The 22,392-nt window shown below is 45.7% G+C and overlaps 1 protein-coding gene across 3 annotated transcripts; it reads left to right on the forward strand.

The window, feature by feature from the left end:
- Window positions 1-6,087: 6,087 nt before the first annotated feature.
- TNFAIP3 (TNF alpha induced protein 3) lies at window positions 6,088-21,798 on the forward strand. 3 transcript variants are annotated; one of them, XM_004011372.5, is made up of 9 exons: window positions 6,088-6,354; window positions 9,725-10,034; window positions 13,464-13,654; window positions 14,290-14,437; window positions 14,593-14,763; window positions 15,602-15,782; window positions 16,913-17,817; window positions 18,888-19,069; window positions 19,825-21,798. In XM_004011372.5, the coding sequence occupies exons 2-9, from the start codon at window positions 9,740-9,742 to the stop codon at window positions 20,107-20,109; spliced, it is 2,358 nt and encodes a 785-aa protein (XP_004011421.1). In that variant the 5' UTR covers window positions 6,088-6,354; window positions 9,725-9,739; the 3' UTR covers window positions 20,110-21,798. The 3 variants fall into 3 exon arrangements, with proteins under 3 accessions (XP_004011421.1, XP_060275267.1, XP_027828295.1); XM_060419284.1 differs by having other exon boundaries at window positions 18,888-21,798; XM_027972494.2 differs by lacking the exon at window positions 18,888-19,069.
- Window positions 21,799-22,392: the final 594 nt, after the last annotated feature.

Raw genomic sequence — 22,392 nt, forward strand, 5'->3', positions numbered from 1 at the left:
CAGCAATTGTGAGCTTTCCTTCTAGGTTTCTAAGTCTTCTCTAATAAAAACTAGAAATTAGGTAAGCTAAAGTCTTAGGGCTTTATGAAAACAGAACCAGTTCAGAAAACAGGAGAGTTTTTTTCAGTAACATAAAACAAACAAAATGTTAATATTTTTGCATATGATAAACTTATTTACAAACGAATTTTTTAAAACTAAAGTGCATGAATAAACATTTTAAAATTCATAAACATTCTCCTGGGAGACTAGTCAAGTCCCCTATAATTAAGAGAATAATAGACATGCATACCTAACAGAGGGTCCTTAATGGCACCCCACTCCAGTACCCTTGCCTGGAAAACCCCATGGAAGGAGGCGCCTGGTAGACTGCAGTCTATGGGGTCACTAAGAGCTGGGCACGACTGAGTGACTTCACTTTCACTTTTCACTTTCATGGAAATGGCAACCCATTCCAGTATTCTTGCCTGGAGAATCCCAGGGACGGGAGAGCCTGGTGGGCTGCCGTCTATGGGGTCGCACAGAGTCGAACATGACTGAAGTGACTTAGCAGCAGCAGCAGCTGATGTTTATTCATTCAAATAAGAAAGAATAAAATGTTTGGCCAGTTCATCTCAGGGACACAAACATACCCAATGCACATGATGTTAAAAATTAATAAATTTGTAGACCTTTTTTCCTGTTCATTTATTTTCAGTTTATGTCATAGAAATACACCTATTGAACCTAGGAGTTTAGACCTAAAGTCTTTCCTCCCTTACAGAGTGAAGAAGAAAGGGGAATGTAACTACATCAACAAATGTAGACTACTGTCAGTGAGTAAAAGAATGTGTGTACATGTAATAGAATATTAAACCCATGGTCTCTCTTGAGATCATGGATCCTCAGAATCATGGAAATACAGCTGCTTCTCCAACCTGCAAAGGTGCTCAGATTTTCCACCTTTAAGTTCTGGGAAGTTGTGGTGCCAACAGGAATGTTTCTCAAGAAATGTAACACGTTGCAATCTGGTTTCAAAAATGGACGTGAATTGACTTACTAATTCAGCCAGTCTCATAAAAAAAAAAAGTCCCCCAGGGAGAGAATGAAAGACAAAATCCATTTTTTATGGAGATGGTGAGATAGGTGAGGGAAGAAAGCAGAAGTTACAAGGAGGCAGAATTGCAGGCACTGCAAACTGGACAAAGGGAATTGAGAGACAAATGAAGAAAAGGGCAGCACATTGAAGGCAAATTTTTATAATGGCTTGTGCTATTCCAAATAATAAGAACTCAATTTATTTCAGTTAGCATCCAGCTTACTGCTGAACCCAACCCCACACGTCAACTGGTTCCTAATAACACCCATTTTAGATCTGTTGGTTATCATTCATATTGGGTCATTAATAGCAGCCTCCACAGAAACAGAAATGAAATCAAGAATTGAATATTTATATACATGATGTCAAATAAAATTCCTTTGCCAAGTATTTCAGCCAAGAGTTGTCAGAAAATTAAACCAGAATTCGTTGAGGAATGGATCTTCTGACAAGTTTCGGATTTCAGTACTGCAAGCTTTCAGGCAAAGGAGGATAAAGAGGAGTTGTACTTGGCACTAAACCAACTTCCTCCCTCCTAGTGGAGGGTCTTTGTTCCTGTTACTAGTGACTCACTGAGTTACCTCAGTGAAGTAAGTCTCTTCCTCATGGTGGGTCTTGGTTTCTCTATTCACTGCAGATAATCCCTATAAAGGACTTGAAGTTCCTAGATAAGAAGTAGAATTTCAGGAAAATTTGGCATCCATAGAGTGATGAAATCTATGACATCATTATCCCAGTTCTCCTTGGAGTTATAGCCCACAAAGAACTTCTATTGTCTTCTCAAAACTAGCCCTGACAATAGCCTTGAAAGTATAAACATCACACTTGAATAATCTCAAAACTCAGCCCAGCATTACTAAAGTTTGAAACAAGATTTAAAGCTACCCTGCAATAAATAAATGCCATACTTACACAAGGCTATTTCAAAATACATTTAATATGGATTTTCTTTTTCAACAGAGCACAATGCTGGGAAGAGTGGAATAATTGTACAACAGACACAAAATATTCAATTTCAGTTTAACCTATGATTGCCAGGCCTTAAAATTCCATACACATGCAAAACTACACTGTGGCTGTTTCTTAAGAAAGACTCATGAACTGAGTTTGAGGTGAGGCAGGTATACATCCTCTTCTCACTTATGAAGACTGCCTCTGTCTACTCAGGTTTCTCCTGCCCCTGCCCCAGGCCCCCCTCTCCACCTCCCTCTCCACACCACCACCACTATCTTAGGATGTACATCTCTTTCATTATGTGATATAAGAACACAAGCCACAGGCACAGTCCCACAGACTATGTAACTCCAAGAGGTCAAGTGTGCTTTCTGTATGAAGTTCATGACATGTGAATGTTGGCACCACAACAAAAATTACACACAACTTGGAAATGTCCAAAACACCCCCACATAACCAGAATTCCTTTTCTTTCTGATAAAGAGACCTTATTTTTCTCCTGTGTGTCCCCTCAGTGTTAATAATAGTCCTTTCTCTTTGCAGAGTTTTGTTCATCTCGGTAAGCTCTGTCACAGAAATTAGTTCCTTGTAGGAAGGAAAGTTATGACCAACCTAGATAGCATATTCAAAAGCAGAGACATTACTTTGCCAACAAAGGTCCATCTAGTCAAGGCTATGGTTTTTCCAGTGGTCATGTATGGATGTGAGAGTTGGACTGTGAAGAGGGTGAGTGCCGAAGAATTGATGCTTTTGAACTGTGGTGTTGGAGAAGACTCTTGGACTGCAAGGAGATTCAACCAGTCCATTCTGAAGGAGATCAGCCCTGGGATTTCTTTGGAGGGAATGATGCTAAAGCTGAAACTCCAGTACTTTGGCCACCTCATGTGAAGAGTTGACTCATTGGAAAAGACCCTGATGCTGGGAGGGATTGGGGGCAGGAGGAGAAGGGGACGACAGAGGATGAGATGGCTGGATGGCATCATGGACTCGATGGACATGAGTTTGGGTAAACTCCAGGAGTTGGTGATGGACAGGAAAGCCTGGCATGCTGTGACTCAACTGAACTGAACTGAAGGCTTGCCTAGAGAATCCCATGGACAGAGGACCCTAGCAGGCTACACTCCATAGTGTCACAAAGAGTTGGACACGACTGAGCGACTAACACAGGCTTTTATATCTCTTCGATTTCAACGCACTGCCCAGATTTCCCCAAATTTTTATCTCCTTTCCCATAAGAAGTTTCTCCTTCTATACTCTCCCTTCCTCTTCCACTCTTTGTTTCTGATTTACCAAGAAAATTTTGACTGGTCTTGCCCATGTGTTAAGTACTAGAAAGGGAAAAGTGCAGAGCCAGATCTCTGATTCAGAAGGTGGAAAGAACAGTAAAAACTAGAGAAGGGCAGGGCTAAGAAAGCATCCTCATAGAGACCATCATTCTAGTGGTAGAATTATGGAAATAGGGGTAGAGCTAAACTGACAGTCACAAACTACTCTGCCTCTGACTGCCATGAAAGAAAGTGAAGTTGCTCAGTTGTGTCTGACTCTTTGCGACCCCATAGACTGTAGCCTACCAGGTTCCTCCGCCCATGGTATTTTCCAGGCAAGGATACTGGAGTGGGTTGCCATTTCCTTCTCCAGGGGATCTTCCCCACCTGGGGACTGAACCCAGGTCTCACGCATTGCGGGCAGACGTTTTACCATCTGAGCCACCAGGGAAGTCCTAACTTCCTGACTGCCATGACCTCATTATAAATCCTCATCTTGGCAGACAAGATGGTACAGCAGTGATCTCAGGACAATTGGAAGTGACAGATATAACCATGGAGAGGCTTGTTGCTCCTGCTATTGCATTCCTAGCTCATGAAACCAGACAGCAGATGTAAGCCAGAAAAGGGATAGTAGAAGCTACAGGGGAGTTGAGGGGCCATAGCCAGGCAGCGATGCACAGGAGCTGGCAAATACTGTTTTCAGAGGACCGCAAGGGGAGAGTAGTATGAGGACTGGGGATGATCTTTTACATCCATCATCTTTTATCAGCTTTCCTAGCTCAGAAAGTTTTCTGAGGATAAAACCAAGCCCTGTCTGGCTCCCAAGACCACATGCTGCCCCGGGCCAGGGTCCATGTTTTGCTAAGTGACTGCCATAGGCTTACGAGGTGGGGCCCCTACAAACAGGGGCCCTGAGACTTTAAATCTTATAAGCTCTCTTCTGAGAGTGATTATCAATAGTCAGGACCTAACAGTGTGGGTATAAGGCAGGCTCAGAGCCAGTCATGCCTCTGTCACTGACTGATCGTGCAGACTTTGGGCAAATGGCTTAAACTTCTTAAACGTCGATTTCTTCATCTGCAAAGTGGAACTGTGAGGTTTAAATGGCAGAATGCAAACAGCCTACAACCTAGCACGTAATAAGGACTTGATAAGTATCATCATCATTATTACTATATGCTTGACTATCCATTGTTTCCGTGTTACTTGAGTTGAAAACGTTTGTGAATGAGAGGAGGACAAATATCCGGTTAGGAGCTGGAAAAAAAAATTCCAGTCATTGGTTTCAAATGACCAGCACCAGCCTTGGAACTTTAGTCACTACTGACTCTCACTTCTAAAAGCCATTGGAAAAGTACCACCCCCCATGCGGACTCCACCTCATTCTCCGCAGGTTCTTACTTCTTAGAAAAGGAGTATGATTTTCTAACTCAAAACCTGAGATATATGTCCTGACAAGTACTCTTAAGTCTACAAGAGGACAATGGTATGGAATACTTCAGTCTGGTTCTAGTTTAATCATGCTAGAAAATGAGCCCAGTCAAAGGGGACACTAAGGCAATAAAAGGACTTACTCAGTGGCTCTCTCTCCACAGCTCCAAGATGGCTGACACCTATTTCCACAAGACACTCGCTGGGTGAAGACAGTGCTCTTAGCATGCTACTTAATAGGAGAGCTTAGTGATAAAGAACCAGTATACCTTTGCAGGAGATATGGGTTCCATCCCTCGGTGGAATATCCCCTGGAGAAGGAAGTGGCAACACACTCCAGTATTCTTGCCTGGGAAATCTCATGGACCGAGGAGCCTGCCCGGCTACAGTCGATGGGGTCACAAGAGTTGGACATGACTTAGGGATTAAAACAACACCAATCAAGAGTAAGAGTAATAAGTATTATCAGCCATTGACATCTTGAGGAGAACTATTATCAAGATCCCCTAAAAGGACTCCGAATAACAGCTTAGGGGAATGTGGCAAGGACAGCAAGGAACAAGAAGTGATTTGTAAATTGGTATGATACCTGAATGTGATGCCACCCGGACCCCTGATACGCAGAAATGGAGACGGGAAATTAATCAAGTGACGGAGGGAGTTGGTAGCGGTTTTGATTCCTAATTTTATCTAAGTCTGGTTTTGCCCCTGTGAATTTCAGGGCCTCGAGGTCTGACGTCACCTCCAGGTAGCCTCCCACCAGCCTGGGGTCCGGGGATGGCAGGAATGCAGCGGGTGAGGACCAAGAGCTGTGACTGCATCTTTTTCTCGAAATCCCCCCAGGGGCCCAGAGTTGGATGCTCCCCTACGGGCTCATCACGTGTGCAGCCCAAGCAGTGCAAACCCAGCAGAGGTCTGTGGTCCCCGGGCGCTAGGGTGGTTTTTAGGGTTTTCTTTCTTTATGATTTCCCTTCTTGTTCTCCACAGTTGATGATTTTCTGCAGAAAAACGGCTGAGAAAAAGAACCTATTTCATTTCCAGTTCCCATCACTGCGATTTCCACATGGATGTGACGTTCAGTCCAGCTTCCGAAATGCCCAGTTGACTCACGCGGGGACACCCCGGGGCGGGGCGCAGGAGTTTCTCTGGCAGCGCGGCGGGGCGGGGCGGCGGGGCGGGGTCGGGGCGGGGCGGAGTGCATCTGGCTTCCCGCTCCTGCTGCGCCTCCTGCGCCCCCTAGCGGCGATATCAGGGCTGCGGGAGTCTGGGGCTCGTGTCACGTGACTGGAAAGTCCCTGGGTGGAAATCCCCGCTGTCCGCGGGCGGTAAAACAGAAAGGGAAAAAAGAGAACTGGCAGTCGGCAGCCTTCGCGGCGGCCAAGTGCGACAAGCTAGGAGGCCTTGGGGGCGGAGCGGCGAGAGCAGCCGCCGGGAAGACTGAGGTGGCAGCAGCAAAGGAGATCTACAGCCCCCGGCCGGCCCGCCGGAGAACTAGACCGAACCAGGCGTCCATGGGGAGCCGCCTCCACCCGGCCCCGACCCGAATTGCGACCCCAGTCTGCGGTGCATGCTTGTCCTGACCTGGACTTGGGATTTCTGAAGAGGATCGCGCGGCCCGAAGAGGTAACCCCGCGTCCCTGTGCCTTCTGCCACGGGCTCTCCCGGGACAAGGGCTGCGGGTGCGAATTTGGCAGCGACCCGCGGGCTGGCCCCGTCGACTTGGCCTGGTTTTGCCGCTGTCCCAGAGGGAAGTTTGTTGGCCGTTTGTGACCCCCGTAGGTTCTGAGCTGCTGAGAGTGCAGGTGGCCGCCAGATGTTCGGGTGACAGCCTGTATTCTAGGATCCAGCCAACTGTTCCTTGCAGCTCATGCAGAGAACTTGAACGGCAGTTGCTTGGGGGAGAGTCGCCCCCCGGAGCCGCTTGGTCCGGGTGGTCATCGGTGCTTTGCTCTTCGGCTTGTCCCTTTTGGAGTCGAGCTCTGCATGCTTACGGCCACGTAGACCTTGCAGAACCGCCTGGCCTCTTTCCAGACTGTGCAGCACCGGTCCAGAGGGGTGGGATGTCGCAGCGGCAGCAAAATCTAGGGGGCGGGGGGCCCGGTCAGCTCTCCTTTCCGGGAGGGCTTGCAGACACTCAGAGGGCAGCAGTGTCAGAGAAGTATGCATGGAGCAGGAGGTCGTCCGCCTGCCTTGGGGGGTGACTCCAGTTTAGAGCATCTGCAAGCCCCTACCCCCAAGTCAGACTGTCTTTGTCAGCCGGGGTCGTCCCACATCCTGCCACCTGGCCTTTCAGGAAAGCCGCGGTATTAAGTAAGGAAGGAGCGCAACTCTTGTTGAGACCGCTTTGTTTTCAGTTCTCCCTGCCTCTGATCTTTCCTCGGAAAGCCACGCTGGTCAACTCTTTCAGGGCAGCCTTTTGGGAGAACCAGTGTTTGAGTCCTCTGGACCAGAGCCCCAATGTCCCAGATTATTAAGCAGCCAGTTACTGCTTCATTCTTGTGTCCTAAGGTGCTGCTTTATTTTTTGTTTTCAATTCTTTGTACAATTTTTGACTTTTTGAAGTAGTACTTTCTGAAAATTTAATATCTGTTGGTAGGCCAATGAGGTATCAGAAACATGAAAGAAATGTTATAGGTGATATTGTCTTTGCGAATAAGGACATTACATTCATAGCTCAGAAATTCTTTACCACAAGTCAGATTATTCTTTAATCTCAAGTGTGGAGAAGTCTAAGTCCTGGACACTTAGGCAATGGGCATTGATTTCTTTTAAGGAGGCAATGCTGCAGGCCATTCAAGGCTACACCAATGAATGAGGTGACACTGGGCTGTCAGATATTGACATTTGCATGTCTTGCCTGTGGTTCTAGCGCTCACTGTTTGAAAGATCTTAGGTGCAGAAGAGAATAACAGAAGAGTCAGAAAAGCAAAAAGAGGCTACACCTAGTTTGTTTCGGATCTTCTTGCCTGTCTCCATGTGAGAGCAGCAGGTACTGCAGCCACAGGTGTGGTGTTGTGAGATTAACAAGGAGGTGGGTTTGGAAGACAGGACTTTTAGGCAAAGCCCTGCCCTTGGATGGTGTGGGAGCTACCTGAGCAGGACCAGTACTGCAGGTGCTGTAGCTGGAGACTATGATAGTCATGTGACTTCATGCTGGGGAATAATGTTATCTTTGATCTTTTGCCTCAGCACCAAGCTGATGGTCAGGCAGTAGAAGTATGTGGTCAGGCCATGCTTGCTGAGTGATGGATGGACAAATGAATGACATCATGAAAGAGGCTTTTGCCATGCCACCAAGGGGGAGCGTGTGTGATGTTTTTATCCCTTAGTTGTGTCTGTGGCCTTGCCATGCTTTTGCCCAATTCCACCTGCAAGGAATGTCTGACGTCAAAAAGGAGAGATTACCATTTGACCCAGAGAATGACTTCTTCCAGGCATCATCTAGCCAGCAGATTAGGAAACCTGATCTAAATCTACCACCAGAAGACTCCTCAGAAGGAACCTTGGAGTCATCTAGTCCACCTGTCTCCCTGGAGTGGGCCATGAGAATTTAGACCATTTTATCAATGTCTTTAAGAAAGCTGAGACCTACCCCAGACAGGCTTTCTTGTAAGAGGGAGGTTTCTTCTCCCTCTTAACTTGGTTTAACTTCTTTGTCATCTAGAGTCTTGCCCTGGAAAACAGTATGCTAAAGGACTGGGATTAACGATCACAGTGAAACTTCCTAGAGGCTCAGTTCGTGCTCTGAAACTGTCTTTGTCCTCATCTTGGAAATTTGGATGGATGGCAGGGCACTCTGCTCAGGGTCAGTGAATGTCAGCTGGCTCTCCACAAAGAGATGAGCTGTAAAGTCCCACGTTAAATCTATTCACATCTTCCTATGCTATTGTCATGGATTGGAGATGCTGGGGTTATCCCCCTCCTCTTTCATTTGTTCCGAGTGGCCCCCTCTGGCTGCAACTTCTTTCCTTGTCTGCTTCCAAACTTTTATTTCTTTCCACTGGTTGATTGTGCTTGAAGATTTCAGGATGAAGACAGGGTGAGAAATCAATCTGAGTATTGGTAGCTGGAAGATGATGATAAAATGGGGTTGGCTGTTGAGTTTAAGTAGTACAGTTAATTCCATCATTGCATAGAATTATTCTATGCTTTTACTATCTGCCCTTGGAAGTATAGGATTTATTATTCTAGTATTGTTATTATTCTAATTCTTCTTCTGATGTTGTAAAGTTCAGTGAAGAGGTTCTGAGAGACTGCTAACTGTTTGCTCTTAAAATTGGAAAGCATCCTTGCTGGGAGTAGACTTTTTTGTTGGTTATAAAACATTCAGTTTAACTCTCTATGTAAATATGTAAATAGCATTTTATAAGTAAATGCTTTATAAATGTTCCTTTTGGGGACTATAGAGAAAACTCCAATCGACAGCCTACATAGCAGCATAAAATTGCAGGATTTCTCACAAAATATTTGTTGTCTTTCCAGTATAGGGAGGGAGTGCTTGAAAGAGGTAAATCAAGACATGGACTAAAAAGAAGGGTTGCTTGGTGGTGCTCTTAGAAGAGGAGCTGGCTTGTCAGGGCTACATTGTGCCTATAACCAGCATTCAGGGCACCTCAAATCCAGTGTTTGCCCCCAGAACAGCATCAGGATGAGACAGGAGTTTCAGTCGGTTAGAAGGCACCATACCTGTTGCTGACAGACAAGCTTGGCTCCCTGACAAACGTTACTGAAAACACGGGTTATTCCCCTCCTCCTCATTGCCCACTCCTTCTCTTGTTTAGACTAATCTTTAAAAATGATGTAACTTAAAACTGTCCAGTGTGAGTTCATCTTTGGGGCCAGCTAGTATCCTGGGAGTAGAGGTGACTAAGATCTTTTGCCTGCTGCTCAGGGTAATGACAAGATCAGACAGTGGGGTTTCCTGCAGGCAGGTATATAGGAGTCATATCAAAGTCAGACTAACAGCGTGGGGTTTTCTTTCCCTCCTCTTCAGGTATTGGAGAGCACCATGGCTGAGCAACTCCTTCCTCTGGCCTTGTATTTGAGCAATATGCGGAAAGCTGTGAAGATACGAGAGAGAACACCAGCAGATATTTTTAAACCTACCAATGGAATCATTCACCATTTTAAATCCATGCACCGATACACTCTGGAAATGTTCAGAACTTGCCAGTTTTGTCCACAGTTTCGGGAGATCATCCACAATGCTCTCATTGACAGAAACATCCAGGCTTCCCTGGAAAGCCAGAAGAAGCTCAACTGGTGTCGAGAAGTCAGGAGGCTTGTGGCCCTGAAAACAAATGGTAAGATGTGCTTTTGTCTAGGCGTTGAGGTGGCTCCTACCATGCTGCGTCCCTATTTATTAAAAGGCACCGGGCCCAAATCAAATCTCTTAAGGCTATAGGTACCGAAGTATAGAGACACTCTGAGGGGCATGTGACGAAAGCAAGCTTGCTTTGTGAGTATTTGAATTAAGGGTGATTTCTAGTGCATGTTAGAGAGCAGAGCACACTGAACCTTGGAGAATGCATTTCTGGACACTGTGTTAGGTGTATGTGTAGGGTATGTAGGTATGACTTCTGTATCTAATTCTTGTGACTATTTAATCATCTGTGAAATACCCTTCCCTCACGAGTAATGGAAATATCAAAAGGCTTTAAAAAGTTCAGAAGAAAAAGCATGGTGTGAAAATCAATAGTGTTTTCCACTGTCATTAGAAAATGCTCGTGATGATGGCCTTACACTTCTTGAATCAATGGCATTTTATGGGTTAACCACTGGCTGTTGTCAGCTCCTCCCTTACCTAGGTTCTGTTGCCTGCAGTCCCAAGATACTAACTAGACAGATAAACCTGAGTTCTTAGTGCAGGTTTTAGTCCTTTATTTCATTCTTTTTAGGGATTCCTAGTACTGTACCGCATTTCTTGCTATCTGTGACTGTCTGCCCAATGGCTGTTTACAACTCATTGCTGTTTCCTGTTCTAAACTTCACTGTTGTTTTTTTTTTTAATTATTTCCTTTGAGCAAGAGTATGCACATCACAGAAACATTCAAGCCTAGTGTTAAATGTAGAAACAAAATTCTACTTTATAAATGTAGTTAATTATTGCAAGGAGCAGTAGACTGCTTATTGTCTAGGTAAAAGCAGGAAACTCCTGTCCTTAGATCAGTGACAATCCTAAACCATCCCAATTATTTTGATTGATATACATCTAAGGGCAAAATAATACATCTTCATTGACAGTGAGACCAGATGATAAGTATGTTAAATGAACTGGTACATTCACTTTGGCTGTTTTTGACTTGGGTAACTTGGCACGATTGAGGGACATGACTTTTTCTTGGGTTTTGGGGGTTAAGTGCATCACCTAAACATCGTGCTTTTATTTTTGAAGCATAGATTCTTAGAAACATAGAAAGAAAACGGAGGCTTCCTAGTGTTTACACTGGTTTTGGCATTAAATCAAGAGATGCTTAGAAGTAGGTAATTATGTTAAGTCATCATCAAGGGGTTTATATTCCTGACAGTTTGTGGTTTTAACTCTCCCATTTTGTTACAAAAAGAGGTGGAGTCAACTTGGGAGAGTTGAAAAGAAGAGATTCTGCCAAATTAGAAATGTGGTAATAAGAAAAAAACCATTTTATATGAACTGAACTGGGATTTTAGGTTCAACTTGCTCTAGTTCCTTAAGGAAAAAAATAGAATATAAAAAGTAAATACTTGTCTTGCAAAGATATGCATTTAAGTCAAGGATTCACGCTACAAATAAAACTACAAAGCAAGTGCATTTTGATATCATTTTCTGAGAGATGGGAGTTTTTAGGCTCAGAGTCCTTTTATTTCACCACTTACAAGAAAATTCCTTAAAAATCTGGAAAAGAAAGAGAAGATATTTAGGGGAAGAGGAAAACAAACGGCTTTTCCTTTCTGATTTTTATTAGCACCATTTTTTTTTTTAAGTCTTCCCCCTATAGGAAGGCTCTTCAAAGTCAATGGTCTATTTGGGGAGGGGGTGATTCACAAGTTTGCATTTGAGGATATGAGACTGTGGTGAATGAGGAAGGGAGTAGGTGGCATAAAATTGAAACTTCATTTGAAAAATTCCAGCGTCTATTGGCTGCAGCGATTTCACTTGTATAATGAGTAGCCCTATTCCAGCTCACCCTGACCACACCCACTTGGAAAGTCCAGGGTGCACTTCGCATTTTAAATGTCTGCACACCAGAACAAAAAGTACAATAGCTGTTGCTCAATTGCTAGTCAAATAATTTAGCACTGGGGAATTCCAGATGTTACTTAGGGAATTTTATGCTGGTGCATCTCAATAAAGAACTGAAAGTAAGCACAAGAAGAAGAAAAAAAGCCTTATCTTTGCTCTAGATTTTGCAAAGGGGAAATTTCAACAGCTTGCAATTGTTGCCACACTTCTGCCAAGACACAAGGCTTGAGCGATCTTTTTGGTTCATTTGTTTGAATGTTTATTTAGCTAGTTTTTCTGACTATGTAAACTGAAAGAATATTGGCTATGGATATGTTTGAGGGTGTTGTTGTTGTTTACAGTTGACTATAATTAGGACATGATAAAATTTCAAATAGCTTCATTGCCCCATATAGCAATGTAAGGAAATAATTGAACGTTTCTTTATAAAAACAATTATGCACTTCCCAGAAGAGCCTAAGGAGTTAACTTTTTAAATATTAAACATTTCTCCGAAACATTTATTCTTTGGAGGCCAAAAAAAAATGCCATTTCATGAGTTGTGGATTTTTAACCTATAAAAGTAACAAAGTGACAGATTAAAATTAGACCTATCTTTTTCTCAAAAGGCTCAGAGTTCTTAAAGTGCCAGCCGTAAACACTGAATCAATTTTCAAATGTAGACATCTAGACACTCTTTAACTCTGAAAAGGGACTCTAATTGCTAACAGGCGGGTTCACACAAGGCATTTATGGGAGGTAGGGGTGAGCAGGCTAGTAGGTAATTCCGTCTCAATCCCATTTTATAAATCAGGAGAGGAAACTCCCAGGCCCTGCTTGCTGTGGTGGGCTGGTCAAGTCATTTACCCCTGAGTCATGGCCAGACGGTCCCTGTCTAGTAAGCGGAGCCAGACCAGCTTCCTGGTTTGAGCATGTTGCTCTGGGTGTTCTCTCTCAGGGTCAGAGAGCAATAGGACCAGCATCTGAGCCAGAAGATCAAGGCTTGTTAGAAAGGAAGGGACTTCAGAGATCATAATCCAATACCCTCATCTCACAAAGAGGAAAAATACTCAGAGGTTAAAAAATTCCCCACTGAGGGCAGAACCAGACTGGAGTCAAGGTCTCCAGACTCTCAGTCCTTGGTTCCTTGGGCTTTGTTAGAAGCATTCATTAAACAGAAGAGTTACAAGAAAGATTTTTTATTTTTCCCTTAAAGCTGTCATCACCTAGTGAAATGTTACCAGCTGGTCCTTTGACAGGGAGGTGGGAAGAGGATTCAGGATTGGGAACACATGTACACCCATGTCGGATTCATGTTGATGTATGGCAAAACCAATTCAATATTGTAAAGTAATTAGCCTCCAATTAAAATAAATAAATTTAAATTAAAAAAAAGAAAGAAACTAAACCTTTGGCGTTTCTCACAAGCACTACTGGGTCCCCACTTACGGTAGCAGAGAGGCTGGTTTATTCTGGAAACCTCTGCTAGGCCTTAGATTCGGATTGCTAGAATTTGCTTCCCTTCTGTCCTCAGGTGACGGAAACTGCCTCATGCACGCGGCTTCTCAGTACATGTGGGGTGTTCAGGACACAGACTTGGTCCTGAGGAAGGTGCTCTTCAGCACCCTCAAGGAGACGGACACGCGCAACTTTAAATTCCGCTGGCAGCTGGAGTCTCTTAAGTCTCAGGAATTCGTGGAAACTGGGCTTTGCTACGACACCCGGGTATGTTGGGGTTCCTCCTCAAACATTTATTGACAGAGCTCCATGGTGGGAAAACTGCATCTCCAGCCAGTCCCTGCTGTCAGGGAGCATATGGTTTGCTGGGTCACGTGAACTTGGCTAAGCAGAGTCAATGGAAAACACCAGAAACCTCCCATGGGATGAACCCAAGGCCCTTGTCACTGCTGGGAGGCTCCCAGGCAGCATCTTCCCAGCTGGAGAGTCATTCTAGAATGATCTTTCTGATCACAGGTTTCCCTGTGGCATTTTGGCTGTTTGGGGAGTTTGATGACCCTTGCTTGCTTTACTGAGCCCGTCAGTCAGATTCAGAGGGCACCTCCCCATCTTCGGCCACAAGGCTGGGACTCTGTGCACAAGGAGCTCGGCGTGGTGTTTCAGCAGGGATTTTTCTGAAAGCAGGTGCTGTCCCCCTGCTCCTCTGCTTCTGAGTTTGCCTTGTAATGGGAAAAAGTAAAGGAAGAAAACCAGAATTGGGGGGAAAATGGGTGATAATTTGAGTGATGATCTTAAGAAAGGGTAAAAGTAAGCTCAGTGATACCAGTGAATAATTATAGAGTGGAGCCAAAGTTGTTTTTTAATGCAGAATGCATTCAATAGTTTCTTTCCTCTCCCCTTAGAATTGGACCGATGAATGGGACAACCTCGTCAAGATGGCATCCGCAGACACACCTGCAGCCCGAGGTGGACTGCAGTATCATTCACTGGAAGAAATACACATATTTGTCCTTTGCAACATCCTCAGAAGGCCAATCATTGTCATTTCAGGTGAGATGCCTGCTGATGGCGTCTCTGTATTTAGGTGCCTTTCAGCTTTAATCCCTTACCTCTTAGCATGACCCAAGTTCCAAGCATCCATAGCTAAATGGACTCCCATGAAAGTCTCAGAGGGCCTTATCTTTTCTTTCTCTTTCCTTAAACAGACAAAATGCTGAGAAGTTTGGAATCAGGTTCCAATTTTGCTCCTCTGAAGGTGGGTGGGATTTACCTGCCTCTGCACTGGCCTGCCCAGGAATGCTACAGATACCCCATTGTGCTCGGCTATGACAGCCAACACTTTGTACCCCTGGTGACCATGAAGGACAGTGGACCTGGTGAGAAAACCAAGCATCTATTCACATTTGTAACTGCTTCTGAATCCTGCTACACCCTGTTCTTACTGAACGTCAGGGTTTGCTCTTTGGCTCCTTTTTGAAAGCCTCATTTAAGTATATTAGTTTTATTTAAATATAGTATTCTGTAATTTGTTTGATTAGCAACAATAATGCACTCACACTAATCATAATGCCCCCCCCATCCCCTCTTGTTTTGTGTGTCGTTTGGGACCGACTTTGAGCATGTTAGTGGCAAATAGGAGATAATGTCTATTACTGCCACCATTTCTTAATTAACCCGTAATACAGTGCCTGGCCTGGGGCAAGTAAATGTCTGGCAGGCTAGCTATTACTGTACTAGCTTAATGTGGAACTAATAGGGTACTTTATAAATGCTTTAGGTACAATATTTTATTTCATTTCATCTTCACAGCATCCATGTGGATGCTATAAGCACTGATAGCCTTACTGTACAGATGAGGCACCTGAAGCTCAGAGAAGTTAAGTAACTTCCCTAATATCACAGAGCTGGATAGTGGCAGAGTCAGAATCTGAACTCAGGTCAGTCTGAATCTGAAGTGCAGTAATTTAACCAGTAAGACCCGCTGCTTGGAGGCTGCTTTATATTCTGTGAACTTCCTGGAAACAGTATATTTTATATTAGAGTTTAGCACAGTTTGTTTCCCCATTTGATTTTGTGGCTAGATAATACTTTTCCATTCTGTAATTGTATCCTTTCTGCATTTTCAAAATGCAGTCGTTATATATATATATGACCTCACACAAAATCTTGTTTAGTAGAATCATTTTGCTTACGTGCTATTTCTTTTTCCCTCAGAAATCCGAGCTGTTCCACTTGTTAACAGAGAGCGAGGACGATTTGAAGACTTAAAAGTTCACTTTTTGACAGTTCCTGAAAACGAGATGAAGGAAAATCTCCTGAAAGAGTACTTGATGGTGGTAGAAATCCCCGTTCAGGGCTGGGACCATGGCACCACCCATTTAATTAATGCTGCAAAGTAAGCAGTTTGTTTTTGGCTCTTTCCTGTGTCATCTTTAAGCTGCTTCTGCCTCAGAGACCAATAGTAAAGTTATTTGAAGCCAGTTTCCTCCAACGTGAAACAAATTTAGGGGCTTGTGTGTGTCAGAGACAATCAGCTTAAGTGGCACTGACTTTGGTTTTCAAATGAAAACAAGGAATTTTTCCAGAGGCTTGTCCTGTGTATCTGGATGCTTGGAAGCCAGCACGGTGGCTTCAAAAAGTGCGTTCACATCAAGGATACTTTTTTTTCTTTTAATTGCCCTAGTGCTAGACTAACAAGTGAAAATTCTTAGAAACAAAAGCCTCATTCTCCTGGCTTCTGGGTAAGGCAGACACATCACATGCAGGCTGGGCTGTAGAATGTGTTTCTGTAGCAGCCACATGAGTTGGCCACGTGGATCAGGGAGGAGAGACCCAGAGTGCGGGTTTATAGGTATCAAGATTGTAAACACTGGCTTGATGATAAAGAGATGCCTGTTTCCTAGAACTTGAAGTGCACAACACCGAGAAGGCCTAAGCTAAACAATTTCTCAGCGTGGAGATGAACAAATTTCAGTGAGTCAGAAGTCAGCACGGAGTGCCTGTTGGTGCGTCCGCCTCTTAGTTACTGCTCATGGCAGTTAACGCTGATAGGCACCAGACGCACATTTAAAATTAATAGCAGCAAAATACGGAATGCAACCTTCCCGTATAGTTTGTGTTGGAAAGTAGACTTGTCCCAAATGAATACCCTGAATAATGTTTCAGTAGAAATTTGATCTCTGAGAATTTAGATAGTAAAAGTAACTATTTCAAAGAGGAATAGAGTAAGTAGAGAAGCAGTCCCCAAGTAACCCCTTTCTTTAGCATTATCTGTAATTTGGGGTGGACCACAATTAATTAAATGAGACTGATTCTCAGAATAGTGATGTCTTCTCAGCATTACTGGACTGTGTTACGTTAGAAGTGCAAACTATCACAGACTGCATTTCAGTAGGTGGGTAGAAAGTTATTGCCACAATCCATATTTTCAGTTTGCTCTATGAGCCAATGATATAAAATTGTGTGTGTATGTGTGTTTGTGTGTGTGTGTTTGTGAAGTCTCATATTTTTCCTTTTGTTCTTTAGGTTGGACGAAGCTAACTTACCCAAAGAAATAAACCTGGTAGATGATTACTTTGAACTTGTCCAGCACGAGTACAAGAAGTGGCAGGAAAACAATGAGCAGGGACAGAGAGACACACACCCCCAGAATCCTCTGGACCCTTCCATCCCCCAGCTTTCTCTCATGGAAATCAAATGTGAGACACCCAACTGCCCATTCTTCATGTCTGTGAACACCCAGCCTTTGTGCCACGAGTGCTCAGAAAGGCGGCAAAAGAACCAAACGAAAGTCCCAAAGCCCACCTCCAAGCCGGGCCCCGAGCTGCTCCCCGGCCTGGTGCTTGGGACCTCCCGGGGGGAAGTCTGGAGTCCTGCGGAGCCTGCCGGAGGCCCCCACTCAGCCCCTCCGACGGCACCCAGCCTCTTCCTCTTCAGCGAGACCACGGCCATGAAGTGCAGGAGCCCCGGCTGCCCCTTTACCCTCAACGTGCAGCACAACGGCTTCTGTGAGCGATGCCACAATGCCCGGCAGCTGCCAGCAGGCCACCCTGCGGACCCCACACGGCTTCCTGACCCGAGTAAGTGCCGAGCCTGCCTCCAGGATGTCACCAGGACGTTTAATGGCATCTGCAGTACTTGCTTTAAAAGGACTACAGCCGAGGCTGCCCCGAACCTCAGCTCCAGTGGCTCCCTGTCCTGCCACCAGCGCTCCAAGTCTGACCCCTCACAGCTGGCCCAGAGCCTGTCCCCACACGCCTGCCGCAGAGCCGGGCCCGAGGCGCCCTCTGGTCACCACTCCCCGGCCACAAGGACTCCAGGGGACAGGAAGGGGACCAGCAAGTGCAGGAAAGCGGGCTGCATGTACTTTGGGACCCCAGAGAACAAAGGCTTTTGCACGCTGTGTTTCATCGAGTACAGAGAAAATAAACGTGAGTGTCATGATGGGTTTCCTCTCCTCTGCTGAAAAACTCCCGAGTAGAGGGCTGTATGCCCCTTAACTTCAAGAAGGGAGCCCCTCTGGGCCATGGGGGGGAGTGTGGCTTGCCTGGGGGCAGAATCCCAGTAAGTCTTCCAGCACGCTTGGAAGTAAAAGCACAAAATAGCATGTTCCAAGACCCACAGAGCTCTGTGCAGAGTTCAGAGAATTTGTTTTATAAGGTCATGCAATGCAATGTTTGTAAGGTAGAGTTCAAACAAGACTTCTTTTGAAACTCAAGCGAACTAGAGAAAATTCAAAATCTGAAGAGCAGTAACTGAAAAGAGAGCTTCCCTGGTTTCTCCAATGGTTGAGAATCCTCCTTCAATGTGGGAGACCTGGGTCTGATCCCTGGGTTGGGAAGATCACCTGGAGAAGGGGATAGCTACCCACTCCGGTATTCTTGCCTGGAGAATTCCACGAACAGAGGAGCCTGGTGGGCTACAGTCCATGGGGTCACAAAGAGCCTGACATGACTGAGCGACTAACACTTTAGGGCTTCCCTGGTCGCTCAGAGAGTAAAGAGTCTGCCTGCAATGCAGGAGACCCAGGTTCAATCCCTGGGTCAGGAAGATACCCTGGAGAAGGAAATGGCAACCCACTTCAGTATTCTTGCCTAGGGAATCCCATGGACAGAGGAGCCTGGCGGGCTACAGTCCATGAGGTCACAAAGCGTCAGACATGACTGAGCGACTAACACGCACAGACAGCTGGAAAGAGGGCGGTCTCCACTGACTACATAAGAATGCCTTTGTGGTTTTAGAAATATCAAATCTGAAAGAAGGATGGGCACTTAATGTCTCTGCTTGTTCTGTGGCTGTGACCTACCCGTTCAGCATGTTCCAAAGGGAGAGACTTGTAGAGTCAAAGATGTTTTAATTCCAGTGTTATTTTTGTTGTTTAGTTTGCTGCGTGTCTGAAAAGTTGCTCTCCTAGAGTGCAACTGGCCTAATCTGTGTCAGAAAACTGTCCTTCTGCTGGGTGGCCCATACGTTTTCCTGATGAGCCTCCACTCTCTTGCAGATTTAGTCGCTGCCTCTGGGAAAGCCAGTCCCACAGCCTCCAGGTTCCAGAACGCAGTCCCCTGCCTCGGCAGGGAATGTGGTGCCCTTGGTAGCACCGTGTTTGAAGGATACTGTCAGAAGTGTTTCATTGAAGCTCAGAATCAGAGATTCCATGAAGCAAAAAGGACTGAAGAGCAGCTGGTGAGACCTCTCGAGGGACTTCCCCGTCTCCTGCAGGCCCGGCCTCCTTCCCAGGGTGATAAGCGGGCTTTTCTCCCTGCTGAGTTCCAGGGAAAAACCAGGGGAAAAGTCAGCCTGGCCCCCAGGCTTGGACATGCAGCAGTTCCTATTGATTTTCATGGCCTAAGTTTGCTTTTGAATTCATTTGAAGAAGCAAATGAAACTAGCCGTGGAATAAAACCCATGAAAGCCTCTGAGAAGCCAGATGGTGATCAGAGACTTCTTGGATTTGTAGAAGTACAGACCTCCTAGTGGCCAGCAGGCTTCCTTAACTAATAACAAATCCTCTGTCATGAGATCCAAGGAGGAAGCAGATCACCCCAGGTGCCTCCACTTACTGGCCAAAAGAAAGCAAGCATTTACTGACAGATGCCTTCCCTGTTGGTTGTTGGATGGTAGAGAATCTGTCTGAGTGAGGATAGCTTAGTATTCACGCAGTTACTATTCATGCAATTACTATTCACGCAGACAGAAGCTAGCCTCTGTGTTAGGGTTGGTGGTTCCCCTGGGCCTCCGTGAGGCCAAGGTCTGATTTCATGGGATGGGGAAAAGCGGTCCTTGGAGACTCCAGTCCATAGGCTGCCACCTGTCCCCTTGCCCAGGCGGATGCCCCTCACCTTACCGGGCCCTTTGTAGGACTCATACTGTCAGCTGAACAGGGCACCGTGTTCTCCCTGCAACGCATGATGATAGTTCTCTCTGCTCTCTCCACCCAGAGGTCAAGCCAGCGCAGAGACTTGCCCCGAGCCTCACAGAGCGCCTCCAGGTCCAAGTGTGCACGGGCCACCTGCCGGAATGTGCTGGCCTGCTGCAGCCAGGAGCTCTGCATAGAGTGCCAGCAGCTCAGCCAGCGAGCAGGCACCAGCGCCCGTCGGCCAGAGCACACCCCCGAGGAGCCCCCAACGCAGCGCTGCCGGGCCCCCGCCTGCGACCACTTTGGCAACACCAAGTGCAATGGCTACTGCAATGAGTGCTTTCAGTTCAAGCAGATGTACGGCTAACCCAACCCAGGGGGCCAGCCCCAGGCCCAGAGAGGCCTAGAGCCTTAGCCCGTGGAGTGCCATTCTCTCCCGGCGCCCCAGTGCCACTCCTGAGGGCCCTACTCTGCAGGGTGGGCCTGGGCTGTCTGTAAGCAGGGGACGAAAGAAGCACTCGGTCACCGGCCAGGAATCTGAGCAAAGCGTGTGACAGGCCACGGGTTGCACGGGGTCAGGCCGGAGCTGCTGCTCCTCCTCCCCTTCCGAGCAGACGGCTGGGAACCTCCAAGCCAGGACTGCCCCACCATCTTTAGAGAAAAGGGAAAAGACGCAGGATCCAGCTGGACTGGAAAACCCAGAGCCAGTCCCCTGCCCTCCCTCAGCGTCTCTCGGAGACCGGGAGCTGAGGCCTCAGGGCCCGCAGGCCCTCTGCTGGAAACTCAGGAAGCTCAGGGAGCACGGACAGACTCAGGGCGTTAGTCGGTCGCGGTTTCTCCCTACAGCCTCACTCCTCTCCCACGGACACGGCAGAAGCAGAACCATCCACAGACTGTGATGCTGAGGCTGAACACATTCATAAAGAAAAGCAAATCAGCTGCTCTTTGCAATACGCACCTTCCAAGACTCAGAACATCTTAGCGGGCAGATGTGTAACTCTTGGTTACAGCTGTCTTTACTTCTAAAGTTCACTCGAACTGAGGTGTGCATACATTGTGTACATATATCACGGCCCCTTATATTCTGTATGAGGGAATTTTTTTTTTTTTTTTTTGGTCATGTTGAGATGCTGCCCTAGAAGTTTTAAGTAAGAGGACTGACTAATAATAATAACCTATTTTCTGGTTGTTGTTGAAGCAGGCACCTCTCCTAGACATAGCTTGCATGAACTCCACCAGCTGCTCTGTGAAATGGAAATTCCTGTGTAAATCACTTTATTTATTTTATTACAAACTTTAAGGTTATTTAAGTGAAGATGTTTCTTCTGGTCTTCAGAAAATGCTGTAGGGTCCTCTTGAGATAACATAAGACTGACTATCAGAAGCAGGCAAGTTCCTGATCATGGTGGGGGAGGTGGCCTTCTCCATGTACTCTGCTTGCCTTCCCTAGGAAAGAAACAGTCTCTTCCACAGTAAATCCATTGAAATCTCACGCTTTCTCGTGAGACTTTTGGCCAGAGCCACTTCCCAGCCCTTCAGTGGGAAACTATTCTCCACAGTGTATAAATGGTTCTGTGTATCCTACCTCCTCAGAGAGACGATCGGGAAGGAGCAGAGATGAGATCAGGGAAGGTCACTGGGAAAGATGTTGCCTTTGACGAAGGGTTTGTTTGCTGTGTTAATGCTGTGTCCTGGGGTGCAGAGCAGTGACCTCGCAGCCAGCTTAGCATTGGAACAGCACAACCTTGTAACCATGAGTATGAGGAAACCTCTCTCTGTCCTTGGCCTGCAGCTTCTCTATGTGTTTTGTGTTACTGTCATACTTGTGCTAGGGAAAAAAAAGGAAGCACATGGTCCCCAGAAGTAAAGGCTGCTATTTTTTGTTGTTGGTCTGGACTTATGACCTGAAAATCTTGGCAATCTGTACCTAATGCTCCATAGCCTTTACTGGTCTGACATGATGTGTTTTCCTCTTGAGAATCCATACACCTGTTCCTTTGGCATATCCCTTTATGTCTTTCTAAAGATTTCAAATAAACGTCAGTGTTTTCATTTAGTTCTTTTAAAGTTTCTATTTTAATATTTTATGTGTATCAATATTTTCATTCTTAATGTGAATAAATGGAATTATTTATGCTTATTATACAAAACATTTGAAATTTGCACATTTAATTGTCTCTAATAGAAAACCGTTGACTCTCCTCTATTGGCTTTCTTCAAGTCTTCCTAAATTTAAATGTAACTTTTCACAAAAGTCAAAATTAAAAAGTAAATTATTTAAGAGCAAATTTGGATGTTTTCTATTTACGAATGATGAAAGAAAAGGGCCCCCCATATTAAGACCATGCTTCCCAAACAGTTGTTTTAATGTGCACTGGTCAGGGGGTACATCTCTCACCCATGGGTAGTAAGAGAACCTGCTCTTAAGGGTAAGGCCTCTGGTTTAACAGGGAAGACACTGAGACCCAGAGGGGAGGTGGGCAGGACCTGCCAGTGCCTGTTCCTATGAGATGCTAGGTCCCTGTGCTCCTATGAAGGCTCCTGCCTTCAGCCTTACTGAAGTGCAGAGAGTGCAGACAAGAGGAGCAGAGAGAGACAGAAAGGGAAAGAAATCAGAGGGGAGGAAGGAGTGTAAGACTCCTGGGTCAGA

The sequence above is a fragment of the Ovis aries genome, chromosome 8 (genome assembly GCF_016772045.2).
Source record: "Ovis aries strain OAR_USU_Benz2616 breed Rambouillet chromosome 8, ARS-UI_Ramb_v3.0, whole genome shotgun sequence".
NCBI classification, from domain to species: Eukaryota; Metazoa; Chordata; class Mammalia; order Artiodactyla; family Bovidae; genus Ovis; species Ovis aries.